The 15,000-nt window shown below is 39.6% G+C and overlaps 2 protein-coding genes across 2 annotated transcripts in view; both read left to right on the plus strand.

The window, feature by feature from the left end:
• LOC113671115 (neurochondrin) overlaps positions 1 to 15,000 on the plus strand; it is a 143,474-nt gene that overhangs the window by 91,677 nt on the left and 36,797 nt on the right. The gene's annotated exons all lie outside the window — the stretch shown is intronic.
• Positions 13,364 to 15,000, plus strand: part of LOC149053802 (uncharacterized) — a 2,021-nt gene continuing 384 nt past the window's right edge. The window contains exons 1-2 of the mRNA XM_089195379.1: positions 13,364 to 13,645; positions 14,045 to 15,000. The exon at positions 14,045 to 15,000 is cut by the window's right edge and continues 384 nt beyond it. Of these exons, the coding sequence (XP_089051505.1) occupies positions 13,524 to 13,645; positions 14,045 to 15,000 (1,078 nt within the window). The 5' untranslated portion in view covers positions 13,364 to 13,523. The remainder of the gene's footprint in view (positions 13,646 to 14,044) is intronic.

The raw sequence follows: 15,000 nt of genomic DNA on the forward strand, positions 1-15,000 counted from the left end.
AATATATCATCGATTACATTTTGTTTGAGAACATCAAAATTGACTACCTCAAAACGACTACCTGTACTATCTAAAGTAAACCCTCTTACTGTACATTCACACTTCCCTTGGAAAGTCTTGTAGGCATAATTTTTAGGTCCTCCAGATACAAATTCAATAATATGATCACCTTGAGGTAGTTCATCTTTGAAATCTCCTAGATAATCACCAAGAGGAGGATCAACACTATTTGGTTCAGAAACGAATACGACTGAATCGGTATCAAAATAAAGAACCCTTTCACCTAATAATTGTAATGCCCCATATAATTTCAACCTTGCCCAACATGTGGTGAAGCACGCTATAAAAATGTTTAAGTTAGGTGAACTAATTTCATCCTCATTAGATACTTTGAAATGTACTTCCACTCTTTCATCATTATCTGCAACGCCAACATGCGTAACATGATTTTTCTCACTATCTAAGAAATTATGAAGTTCTTGCACATCATTAAATTCCTTTACTTGCGTCTTATCGGTTCTTTGTCCGAATTTACCCCACATAGAGTTAAGCATCATTTTTGCTAACGTTCTTAGACCGGGATTTTTTTCGATATTGTCACGTTCTAAACATATGCCTTCATGATTCTCGTAGTCTCGAATATGTTGCTCTTTTAACATTTCATCATTTTGCACATGTGGAGGCCAACCGCTCGCTTCTTCTTTGAGTTTTAACCACGTATTTACGTAGTCTCGAAATAAACCTTTTCTGGTCTTTTCAAAATGCCAAACTTCATAGATGTGTTTAATAGTGTAACCCATTTCTATGGCTTTTTCTAGTTCGGGTGTACACCAGGTACCTTGAAGGATTCTTTGATCCTCACTGTGATTGCATGAGGCACTTCTTTCTAGAAATGGTTTTTCTAATTCGGTTTCTACGCAGGTTCTACAAAGCGGAAATGTTAATTTACCACCCTGCCGTAAGGGTAAAACTGGATGATATAATCCTTTAGGTGGTAAGATATCACATTTTACGAGACCGAAGTAATCTGATATGTCTGTTGTATCAGGTTGTGAAATGATGGTCGGATGACCTTCAGGATATTCGCAATTTTTGTTTACGCAGGGATACAATGATGTAAAATCATAATACCTGATTTTTTCACCAGGTTTAACAGCACGATATAATTGAATCGCATTGGTACGTCCACCGCAAAAAGCTTCTCTAGGATTTAGAGGTTCAATAAATCGATAATCTTTGACACATTGCCGAATGTCTGGATGGTTTGCTTTAAGTCGTTCCCATTCACATTCCCACATTTCAACGACCGTATACCCTTTTTGTCGCAAAGAATCGATTTTACGTTGGGTACATTTGTAGACATCATCAAACGTTCGACCGTCTAGACGTTGATGACATTCAAATTTGTTTTTGTAACATTTTGGACACCCGTGCCAAAAACAACCATGAAACTCATACACGGTTCGCCTTGCATCATGGTACCCATCGACACGATATCTTGTACCCGGTATACGATACTCACCAACATTACGGGCATGTTGTATATCTCGAGATGTCGTATCGGCTTTCCAATGAAGCCATTCTAAAGCAAGGATGGATTGATTCACATTGGTTCGCCAACCATAGTGTGGTTCATTGGCAATGGTATTCGGTTCCATACGATTTTGTCTAAGATCCCGATTACATGCAGAGGCAATTGTCATGTGATTAAATGGGTCGAATAGAGTACGTGGTTCAAAAACTTCTTTAAATTTCATGCACCCTTGTTTTAGTAGTTGAACATCGCTTTCACAATATTCCAAAAGTTTTTTCTGGAAATCGTGATCTACAGCAAGCTGCTCGGAATACCACCGGTCGAATTCAGAACGTTTACTTATAGACATACACTCAGGCATGAAAAAACTTTTATCTGGTATGGAACCACGATAAGTTTGATTTGGCGGCGTATTAAAGAGATGTGGAAAAAACCCTTTTTTCAGTTCTGTCAGTCCAAATGTTTTTGGAAATGCTGATAAAGGCATTTGAAAAAAAGACAACGAGTCAATAAACTTAATGTTGTCCATGGTTACCTGGAGTAGTTTAGCGCCGTTTCTAACTTGACCTACGATCCGCCCTTGACGATGATACTCATGTACCACATGATAACCATCATAGCCTTGAAAATTATGAGCTATGACAGTGACACTACGAGTATCATCTTCAGTAAGTTCGTCTAACCACTCCAGAAAATCATGAACACATAGATTACCTTTAAAATGTACTAAATCATCGCTTTCATTTGTTGAAGCTACTACTAGGTTTGGTATATGCTTACCAGTATCCTGCATAGCTTCAATGTCAAGGAAAACTAATAGTGTTTTTTTCTCAGCATCTTCTTCTTCGTCTTCTTCTTCTTCGGGAGATGGTGGAACTTGAATGTAACATTTGTGAGTAGCTGCTTCGACATATTCTTTGCAGGAATGACATTCAACATAACCGCACTTGTGTCTTTCTTGTTCTTTGTTTCCAACTAATGTCTTGAGACATTCTTTACAGTTTTTTCTGTATTTACATACAGAAGGTTTGTTACTGGAAGAAACGGGATGACCTGATTGAGTTTGTTCTTTGTACAAGAGTACAGAGAATTGTGGTACTTCTTACGAATTTTACACATCGTCTCAAAATGTTTCAAAGAAGAGGCCATTCCCAGCCGAATGTACGACGATGTCACGAGCGTGTCCCGTTACTTAGATTTCTGCGAATCGTTGGACGATACCTTATACGAGCAAGTCAAACATTTCCCGTCACCCAAAGGTGCAGCAAAACAGCTGAACTTGTACACACATTGGCACGACTATTCAGATCTGGGAGACGTTTTAAGAAAAAACGGTATTGGAAGAAAAGATGTCTTAGAGGCGTACGCTGCCTTTACAAAATTACCCCGCGGTTATGGAAGACACGTATACGTTGCGAGTATTGGTGAAATGTTCATGTACAGAAAATTTTCTCCTGACTGGTATCGTATGCAGCAGAGACACGACACCATCATGAAACGCGCAGATGAAATTAATGAAATGAATGGATCCGTACAGGATTGGCACGATGAATTATGTCGCTAAGTATGTCGGTATAGTTCATACTACTATATAAAAAACGACTACACTTTCACATATCATATCGACATCATGTTGGATGATCTGCACGACAATCCAAAGTGGGTTACTAGTGCTTTAGAAGAAATTTTGGACATTGTAAAGTCGTACGCTACTGACGACGACCTGAGAAGAGCTATAAGGCAGGCCGAAGGGTGTCTAAGATTTTCGAGAGACGAAGAAAAAGACAACAAGTATTCTGACGAAAAAGCTGAGAAAACAACCTTTGCATCACTACAAACCAAATTATTTGAGGCCTGGTTAGAACTCCTCGCGTTTCAGTATAAACATTGCTACGACGAAGTATAATGATTGTGAGCGGTGGTGCTTTGGGGGTGGATTCATATGCGACTGGACTCGCCAGCAAGAAAGGTATATCTGTAAAGAACATAAAACCAATACGAAATGTAGTAGAGAACTACGCGAGAGGGTTATTATCGGAAATTGATATGGTCCAGCATATTGAAGGAACAGAAAAAATTTTTGAAGCCAACAAAACGTTAAACCGATGTGTAACAAGTCAACTCGTAAGGTCAGGACTATTACAGGGAAATTATTACATCGTCAAAGATGCCAATGTTGTCTTGGCTTTGGGTCATTTTGAAAACCATGAAAAACAAATTCTACAAGGAGGTACAGGATGGACCGTACAAATAGCCATTGATGCTAAAAAACCTGTGCAAGTCTACATCGAAGACAGTTGGCATTTACCGAGTGGTATGTCACCCACATGTTGGTATACATACAATTATACCGAAAAACGTTTTGTACCTTCTTTCTATCCTACACTTGATAAAGAATGTACAGCCATTGTGGGATCAAGACACATTACTGACAATATGAAACTAGAGTTTAAAAAGATCTTTTATTAGCGTAGCAATAAAAAATACAAATTTAAATCCTACAGCGCGTGTTTTGATTTTTTCAAAAATCCAGTAAGTTTGCCAATTCAAATCGAAACCTTTGTATTGCTTCTCGTTTGGTCTTAGCCAAGAAACGCGATATTCTACGATTTTCATAGGGACGAATCGTGAATAGATGTATTCCTCTAAAGGTTTGATACACAAAAACATTGGACGGTACATATACATTTAAAAATTCTATAAAAAAAAGAATCTCTTTCTAGAGGTATACTATCGTCCCACGGATATCTCAAAAATTCAGAATGTCGCATCGCAGCCTCCCATCGCGATGGAGGTGGTGATGATGTCGATCGTGAGACTGGAGGTACTGCTCTGCAAAATGGGCAGCTGGGTACAATGTTTTTCTCTTGTTGACTTTGAAACCATTTGAATAGGCAGTCTTGATGTATTACATGATTGCAGCATAATGTTTTGTCGACAATCTGACATACGCTTGTACATATGACACATTCTTCGTCTTTTGAAACTTAAAAAAGAAAAAAGTTATTTTGTTATTTCCTCGGGTATCTTTTGCCTTTTGGTGACCTTGTTACTGTTGGTGTTGATAGAATACAGAACGCTGTCGGCATCAAACGGATCTTTACAACCTTCTTTTCATTTGTAAACAATAGCGAACTCGACCATACCTTCCATATTCTTTTCTTTAAATCCTATGGGTCTCACACACATACCACGTTCAACTTGCGCGCGATAAAATTCTCGTTCCTTACGATCGTATTGTCGCTGTTTTGAAGTTTGCTGTTTTATCTTCTTCTGGGCTTTATCTTCTTTTCTCTTGTTTCCAAAGGTTTTTTTAGGCATATTGAAGCGGCTCGTGTAGTGATTTTTGAATAGCCCTTGTTTTATAGTGATGTATGTCACGTAAGTGTGACGCTTGTCACGTAAACCTAATATCTTTCAGCTTGGTTTGTAATGTGACAAGCCCTTGTCCTGTTAATTCTTTGTTATGTCTTGGGCCAACAGGCAATTTTAATAGTGAATGGATTGTACATCCGTTTATGTTAAATGAAGCTTTGCCAGTTGTGGCAGTCACTGCACAAGAGTGTTGGAGCAGGTTTCGGATGGCATTAATGTGGTAACTTTTCCCTGTACCGGCAACTCCAATGGCCTCGGGGATTCAAATGAAGCAACAAACAAGTACGAAAATGTAATCAAGTTAATACATAACGTGAGAAAATGAAGAACCGCTCATGGTTATTTAAAAGAATAAAATAGTAAAAATAAAATGTCGCAGCCTACGACTGTTCGTGAGTATAGTAGTCCACGACCCAAGCAGCCAGGGACAGGGCCTTTGATAACGTTTCCGGAGTCGCACGGTCTTCCTGTCTGGTTAGCAGCTTCTGGATGGCTGGGCATCCCATGTCTTCCAAGTTCCGAATTTCGGACGCGTATTGCGGGAGGACAGTCGTGACAAAACACGAGTTTTGAAGACCCTTGTCCAGATCCGGACTGGTACAAGTTCGACCACTGGATCGAAACTGCTGAAGCAACCACGGCCATTGCTTTTAGTGTGAATTCGTCTTAGCCATGCTGGAACCCATCTATGGTCACTATGACATCGATAAACTTAGCCATGATAGTTTGGGACTTCTCGTTTAACTTAAGTAACTCAGCGACTGGAGGCAATAAGTGAGAGGGGAAGGAAAAGGGGTGAACTATATTGCAGAGTAGACAATGAGCGGTCAATAAAAGGAATCACAAAATACGTTTAGTTGGGAGCGAAACTGGAAAGTGCGAAATTTACAACGTGAAGCGTGATTAGTCTTGCATGGTAGTCCCACGAGTTAACTTCTCTCTTTTTCTAAACAAAGCGTTTTTCATACGAAAATAAAAAGTTTTAAGAAAGGAAAAATGCAAAATTGTGAACCTAAAACAGTGAAGCAATTCTTGTGCTTTGTGACTATAGGTTTTCTCGTACTCTTAATACTGAAAATTTGTCCAAACTAAAACACATAATTTTCCCCCCTAACATTCCTCCCACCTTAAATCGAGACGCCCCAGTCGAGGGAAAGAACAATGAGCGAGGTGATGGAGAGAGTCGCCATGTTGTTTCTTGCTGTGCGATCGTGAAGATTGCCAAAGGACTGTTGTGGCTCAAGGTCTCGAGTGAGCGGGGTTATATGTCATCCTTGGAAATGAAGCAAAGACTTTTTGTGTGTGTGTTGTGTTTTTGCTAGTTTTTGTAAAGGAGTAGTCGTTTTCTTGTTAGTTACTGGCCTTGTTTCCTATGAGGGTGACTTCTCTGGAATAGGCGGCGGAGCAACTCCCACTGATGGCGGATGTTCAAAAGAACCACTTGGAGTAATGAACGTGGCGGGCGTAATGGAAGCTGGAGGTGTCGTCTACGTCCACTCATCCAAGGGCTACTGTGGAAGTACTAGAACCGGTGCAAGGGCTCTCCATCAGCTTGTTAGAAGTAAAAACTCTAACACTTGTTGTCTTTATTTTCTCTTACTACTCAAGTTATTACAACGGGGACTAGCTCCGATCTCTCAAGGAAAGTATGGGTCACCTCCTATGAAGGTGAAGCTTACTGAGCTGTCAATCTCTGACCTTCGTCATGCCCTTACACTTAACTAGCGAATCACGCTAATCTACGCAGAGCGGAGCTCACATACTAAGTAGGTACCTTCGAGATGTTTACGCTTTACAAAATCATTTTCTACCTTAAACTTCTGACTCTTATGGTAAAAGTAGGTCATAAACTTACACTAAAGGGAAAAAATAACTCGGTAGAGACCACTTGGCTTGCGATAACAGAAACTCGTCACGATTTCCTGGTACAGGAAGATCTACTTCAAAGGAGCCTTTATGGACGTCAGGAATGAGACAGCATTTTGGTTCCACAGAAGAATTTTATTCGTAGTGCACTCTTACATACATCATGCCAGAGTCAAAACTAAACTAGTAATCGTAAAAACCGTACGAGGTACTAGCTTAAGAACTAACTGGTGTGAGGTGCTAATGTTACACAAATATTTGAATAAGAACACATAGAAGCGGAAGATGTCTCTTTAAAAGTAAACGAAAACTTCTTAAATATTCCATCTTTTTCTACGACTAAAAGAATTTCAAAATTAAAAAGCCGGATACGATAAACTTTAGACCATTAAAAATAGGAAACTTAGGTGAGAATTCACAGCTCTGATATAGGGAAAAAACCTATCTTAACTACAGTAGAGCAGCTTAGGAAATAAAAGTGGAAGAGCAATTAGAAATTTCTGCTTATCTATGCAAGGTTGGTGTGGAAACTATCGTATGAAAGGAAATGAAAATTATGAGTATCAACTCAGCTGCCAACTACCATGAGAACCGATTTTCCAGAGAGACCATTAACACTTGTATTTACCTAAAAATTCACCAGTAATGAACAACAAAGGTACCGAATACAGGTATACAATGAAATGAAGAAACAAAGCAGAAATCTCTAAGTTTACTACACAAAAACTGCTGTGGCTTTTTTTGGTATATTTTTTTGACTTACTAGAATGAAAGGACTGAAATAACCCGAATGAATTGAAAATGGTTAAATATAGAGAGTTTACGAATATGTTCCAAACAAACACACGGAAGAATCAGCAAATTTTCCCGTAACAAATCGTATAACAGTTTAATCGGAGGTTGATGATGACAGTTTGGACAAGTAGGCGCAATCCCCCGCTTTCTTGTGTTTCAAATCATTGTCGTAAACAGGAATTAATGTGGAGAGGCTGACGGCAACACTGTGTAGTTTCATGTGAGGGAGTCAAGCAGATCAAACAGTTGTTGTCTGAAATGAGAAATAGAACCATTTAAGTTTAATGCTTTCTTACTTTGTGTGAAAGACAACACATTATGCGTTGTAGTAACACTATTAATGGTGAAATTAACACCAAAGCTACAAAGACATGAATGAGATGGGGTTCTCTTGTTATCGCCTTTCTTACTTTCAATCTCAAAATCACCAATCACCTCTTCCTCAATATGTGGTGGGGCCTATTTCACTATCTCCCTTTGCAGTCCTTTGGCTAGCTTCGCTTTTTTAAGGCTCCCATCTCGATTCTTGCGTTTGTGAGACATCACCACTGCATCAGGAACATCATCTCGGCATTTATTTTGCACTTGTCAGTTTATATTCTATACCAACTTTCCTGTTTTTGAAGGAGAATAATTACACCAAATTTCCCCTTTTACAAGATTAATCACCTTCAAAAAGCTCAAGTTGATTTAAACTACATAAAAAGCCATGACAGGCGACGGTTACAGTCTAACACAAATTACAGTTACGATCTAATAACTGTTTACAGCTGACTGTATTGGAACTGGTAGCATTTACTCATTGCTGAACTGAATTACAAGCTGGTATTCCACAGGGAACTCATAAATAATGATGTCCTTAGTCTAATACGGTTAGAAACAGTAACAATACAAATCCAACGTTCTAATGAGTAACAAAATAGTCAATAAAAAAGTTCAGACAAGATTGAGCAAAATAAATCGAAATCTTGGAACGGCTGCCTTATTCGATTTTGCTAAACATCCTAGAGTTGACACACTCATTGGGATTTTGTGTTGTTCCCAACACACATCTCTCAAGCAATTTAGAGTCACTTTAAGTCGTAAAAGTTGGTTTCAAGACTTCAAGAAAGATTTCAGGCCAACAGTTAACACAACTGTATGAAGACGTCCCTGTTGTTTCATCTTGCTTCCATTTACACCAAGAGGGTTCATCTGGTGGACAAAATCGATGCTGTTTTGCAAGGTTATCTGACTTAGCATCGTTGCGATTCTCCATAATGTTTTTTTTTTCATTGCATAGACTGCAACCTCCACCTTCCTTCTTGCTGGATTAGATTTCCTAATGGTGTTTTGCTGAATTGCAAGTCCATAATATTTCTTAATTTTTGCATGGGACAGTCTCCCTATACCGCCAATAGGTCTACCATCAGCTAGTTTCTCTTTAGTTCTGGCCTCTAGGTTCAAGAGATGTTTTTTTCTTGTACATGTTCCACACAGTCTAATTTCTCCACTTTGATGGCACCATAAACATTTTTTATAGAATTAAAGGCCTTACTATCGCCATCACGGTTATGGTGTTCCGGTGACCTTTCCCACAAGACTACAGCTCCTTCACACTCCATTGCTGGTGAACTACCAGCAAAGTTAATGTCACATCGATGTTCCAATAACCACTCCTCAAATTCTTCTTCAGTTAAACCTTTTGCTTTATTTAAAGCACATTTCTGGCACGCCTTTGAATAATACAATACAATGGTGTGCTTTCACAGGCAGGCAATAACATATTCTTTTCTGTGCTCAATTCTAATGTCTTTTATCTTGGCTAGGACTTCGTCGGTATCGACCGATTCGACTTCGCACTTCTCGTTTTCACAGTTGCTCTCGTTCAAAGTAAATGAGCCAGTTTCGTCAAAGAAGGAGTCCGATAGTTTAGACCGAGAGCAGAAAGCACATGTCCATTCCAAGTCGGGATGTTGTAAGTAGTATTTGAACCCGGTAACGGTTAATTTGAGACATTTTGCGTGGGACCAAGTATTACAAGACGAGCACAAAATGGCGTCTTGGTTCTTTCTCACTGGCTTACTACACACGCCGCATGGAAACTTGGGCTTATCTTTGCCTTTCGCAGGGCCAGGGTTAGACGATATATCGCCGCAGACGAGGAGGTCCCGTTGTATTTGGAAGGTACTCGCGCCGTTCGCGCTGTACTGAACTCTACGAGCGAAATATCGGTTCGCTCGAGAACGACGTATGAAAGGAGCGTTGAACACATGCTTTTCTAGGAAGAACGCGTCTGAAGCCTTGAATCTGCGTTCCACATGCGAATACGGACAAACAGTATCCTTATATTCAAAAGTTAGGTCAGGCAATACCTGTATAATAACGCAGAGGGCAAGAATTAAGCCAAAGTTACGAGCGCTTAACATTCCGTGTGTCCTCGTGGACATGACCTTCAAGCCGTCGCCAGTGTCTAGGTGGAAAACCATTAGTTAGAGAGTGAATAACTTTACTATTCTGCCTGTACCTGTGGTCTCTTCGGGTATACTCTTCTCATGGACAGTGATGTGAATTTAAACCAGTTCGTTTCCTTGTTTTTCGATCTTCCAACGAGAGAACAAAGTAGTCTAACGTAGTAGTCTAAGTAGTCTTGAAAGGACATGATAGTCCAACACTTCACCACTGAAATGATGCAAACCACTCCAGTTAATGAGGTTGTTGGAGATCCCGGTACTGCAACACTAGTCACTCGCGTAGTTTTGATTCACTTTCTTTATTCACAGTTGTCACTCCCTTCGTCTTGCGTCGATCCTAACTTATCACAAAAACCACAATATCCTAAAAACACCCTTGTCTACGGTTACCACCCCTATGGAAAAGAGAGGTGTAATTACTGTACTAACTGGGATAAAGAAATAGCAGACCGCTTTTTGTCTGCATTTTACGAGTTAGATAATAAATAACAGTCACACATATCACATTTAAAAAGTTTTATTAGGTACAAAAATGGTGTGCAATAAAAAGTGTTGCATTATGGTTGTCTCTGTTGTAATTAGTATTGAGTCATGTAAATCCATCTAAGAGTGGTGGTTCTGCGTCGTCTTCAAAAGGTACAAACCCGGAACCGACACAGCCATGAAAACTGGATTATTCATAGGTAGCGGATCAATGACAATACTTCCTTTTAACTTGTTCTTGGCTTCTGTCTTCTTCTGGTTCTCTTTTTTGGCATAAGGAGTAACTCTCTTGGTGGTTGCCGTCTTCTTCTTGGTTTCTGACATCTTGATTTCTTGCTTGGTTTCTTGCTTTCTTGCTCTACTCTACTCTTCTTCGAGACTTGTGACTTCCCTAGAAAATTTGCTTCACATTTGATACTTGTCAGCTCAAATAATATTGGCAATATGTAAATGTTCAAATTCTTCATATCTTACCTTATTAGCAAACCACAAAACTATGACATAAGATGGGACAACATCACTCATGGTTCCGTCTAGACAGGGGGCCACAGTGTTTATAAATTCATCTGTTATGTTAGGCCTTTTGTAGAAAAAAGTGAACCAAGGGAAATCAATTTACCCATTGCTGCCGAATGATTGCCAGATTTCAACGACCTCTTAAACTGCATGTGGGCACGTATCTCCTCTGGAGTCAAACCCCTTATTGACTCTCCAGTGAAGGGAATGTATACTATACGCCTGATTTCCCTGCAAGATGTATCAGATCATTTAAGGTTAAATATGAACCAGAAGCGATTGAGTAAAATTTTTTTTTCTCCAAAACTCAAGGTACCAATGAATCTTAAATAAAACACACCCAGTGGGTTTGTTCTGGTCTAAGCAAAACGAGGTGTGGTTCGTTACATTTAGTTGTAGGAAAACTCCACGCACTTTCCGCGCGAGTATAGCACCATCTCTAGCTAATTAAATTTGTTTACCATATATCAAATTTGGTAGTCGGTAAGCACCTGATCGTACGTCCATTTCAGTGAAACGGACACCTAGAGCTGATCCCTGCTTCTCTTTACTCCTTTAAATCTTATTTGACTCTCAAATACGATACTCGACGCATTATCTGATTGCATGGAGTGCTTTTACCGAGTTGACCTGGGCCGTGGGCGAGCAAAGGTGTCTGTGAAAAAAGTACACCTGTCGAAGCTTTTCTGGATTCTTAGTTTTAAACCTTTTTTTTCTAAAACATGCTTTCAGTGTGAGACAGTACAGTTGAACTTGTCTGCAACAGCCACCTTGGGGACAGAATATAGTGACCCTTGTAGAGATGTTTTAATCAAAAATATTTTCTTGAACTGGCTGTCATACTATTGTGAGGTGTCCGCTGGCAGGTTTGATTGCATTGCCTAAATGTTGTCTATTACCTTGCTGTTGCGTTCACAACTTCATTTGAGGTCACATACAACGCCGAATGCACCTCTTCCGTGCCCCGAGCAATAGTCGACTTTGTGCAACCCGAGTAAAAATCCACGAAAACATCACTTAGGTTTGCAATGTTTTGAGGGTCGTCGACGAAAACTCCCAAAGAGTTTCTGCTTCCAGCTTTTAAAAGTGCCTCTTTAGAGTTTGTCTTTGTGCAGAGGTTCGTCATACCTATAGGAAAAAAAACAGCGTGAAAATAAGAAAAAAATTCTCGCTTTCGTAAAACGTTCAGTTTCATCTAACATTTTCGGGAAAATAATACTGAAGCCGCCCTTGTAGTTTCGAAAAGCCTCGAGTTCCGCTAGGGTGGCGGGACGGATAAAAATTCTATAGCACACTTGGAATGCATTTCTAGAGATCCAGAAGTGCTTTGGATAGCCTAAAAAGACTTTTCAATGCATTTAGGAGGAAACGGTGGTTGGGTGTCCCTGTCAACTCCCAAACAAACTCTGTATTTAACAATCACACATAAGCGACCAGCTTCAGTTACGGACCCGCCTTTTTACCTTTAAATGGTTCCTATCACGAGAGCTTCGACTATATTTATACACTCAACTTTACGACTTACCAAGAAGCGAAAGACCCATCTTTAAGCTGTAAGTCTTTCCTCTGCCTGACTTTCCTACAAACACAGACACAGGGCATATCGTATGACTTCGGCGTGGATGCCCATCGCCACACAGGCCATCGATAAAATAAGAGCACCATAGTTTTGTTTGAAAACCACTTTAGCCACCTTTATTAAAAGACATAAAAGAAAATGTGTTAACTTAGAACGAAAAGAAATTAAATTTACGAGTATAAACTCAGCTGCTGTCTACCATGAAAACCAATGTTTCCAGAAAGACCATTAACACCTATATTTCCCTAAAAAAAAAACCATTTACTAGATGACAAAAGTGCCGACAAGCAGGTGCATATTAAAAGCGAGTAATCGATAAAAATCCATTGGAAGGGCGCCTTCTGGTTCCATAGCTGGTGCTGAACCCTTAAAGTTTGCCTTGCAAGAGGCTCTGTGGTCTGCTCTCCATGCAGTAGTTTCTGGGGTGTCAGGATCATTTTCATGCTCCCTGCACTTGATACAAACTTTGCTTAGGGGCTCAACATCTACCACTTTCCCTGTATCCATGCTAATAGCACTCACACAGCCATTTAAAGAAGAAAAGCCTCTTCTCTGCCATGTTCCATCAACAGACACTCCACATCTTGCTATGCCCTCATCTGAACCTGGCTTGATATCGTGAATCTCTCTTGCAGTATCACGCATTGTCTCCAGTGAGATCTTCTTTACTGCTCGGAGTATTTCTTTATTATGGCGAGCATAGAGTCCTAAAGTGTGACGTCACGTTGCCATGGGGCTAAAATTTCTGTTCTAAACAATCGAGCGCGTCCTACTGATAACCTATGCGTTGCTGAGGTCAAGTGTGTAATCATCGCTTGGAACGGTTCAAAGAAGCTTAGAATAAGGTTCAGTTACATTGTTATTAACGCTGTAGGTCATAGAAATCTAAAACTGAGAAACGAAGGCGATCGAAACGATTAAAATGGTGCACTGCTCTGCGCCTGATTGCAACCATCACTCGGAAAGTCACACGTGTAGCTTCTTCGGATTCCCTAGCAAGGAAAAAAAGCTGAAGGAATATAGAAGATGGATTCACCTACTGAGGTTAGTAAGAGTTTTATTTCAATACTTTTTCTGTCCAGGAGAAAAGTATGCTTACGCAATTTATTGCGGTTGTGGAGTCGCCATCTTTGTTATGAAACTGATTAAGCTTATATAAATCTTACTGATTTTTAGACTCCTTTTTCTTGTACTCCAACTTCAAAATCGGTTCCCTAGAAGCCACGAGCCAACATTTGACTCAATGACGGAAATCAGTTGTGAGAGCTTTTGGTGTGGTTGTTGATACTTAATGGTCACCCTGCAGTGTTAAAACAGGCAGATAGAGAACTGTCTTCTTAATTAGAAATTTTTATAAGATAGAAGCTGCAAGATAAAAATCCTCCGCTAATAGCACAGTAATCAGAAAGAATTATAAAGCTGAAATTATCCTTTTTGCTATAGGAGAGAAGACAGAGAGCCAGGAAAACATTCCAGAGTCTGTAGTTGCCATTTCAGAGAAGGAAAAAAAAGTAATGGTCCTGAGATTTTCAAGAGGAACCAAGACAAACTTTTCCCAGCAGAAGAAGCAAAGCCAAAAAAGAAAAAAATCGAATCACAACAGACCCTACAAGAAATGATAGAAGCTGCAAGGAAGAAAGAAGAACTTGAACAAGGCACCTCTGGCAGCGTGGAGAGACTTGAATCAACAAGAAAAGAAGTTATACTGGAAGCAGAGTTGGAGCAGGCAAAAAGGGAAATGATTGATCAAAGAGAAAAAAATTACTATGTGCAAAAACATTACACAGTTTCGAAAATGAGTGAGGAGGTTTTGAAGATGGAAACTGGGCTGCCAACAAAGGAAGTTTTTCAAATTGTTGTCAACTATGCAGCTAGGTTTAAACAATCCATCAATTACTTTGCTGGCTGGAGAGTGCAATCAATCAGTTTTGAAGAACAAATATTTATAACATTAATGAAAGTCAGACAGAATTACACAAATCTTCACCTTGCACAGTTATTCAATTGCAGTGTATCTACAATAGCAAATATTGTAACAACTTTCATTCATGTCTTACACTCAATTCTATTTATTGACCTCATGGCATCCATCCCATCTAGGGATAAGAACAAGCTGTGTGCCCCATCATCTTTTAGTCAGTTTGGTTCATGTAGAGTAGTGATAGATTGTACAGACATAGAGATTGCCACACCTGGGCTTATGAGCCAGCAGAGTGCTACGTATTCAAATTATAGGGGAATGCATTCCTTCAAGGTTATTGTGGGTGTAGCGCCAAATGGTGTTATTACTTATGTCAGCAAACTTTATCCAGGGTCAATATCTGACAAAGCAATTGTGCAGAAATCAGGATTTTTAAATCACCTTACTGCTGGAGATATGGTCTTAGCTGACAAAGGTT

Source organism: Pocillopora damicornis, chromosome 1, assembly GCF_964200805.1.
Source record: "Pocillopora damicornis chromosome 1, jaPocDami1.2, whole genome shotgun sequence".
Classification (NCBI taxonomy): Eukaryota; Metazoa; Cnidaria; class Anthozoa; order Scleractinia; family Pocilloporidae; genus Pocillopora; species Pocillopora damicornis.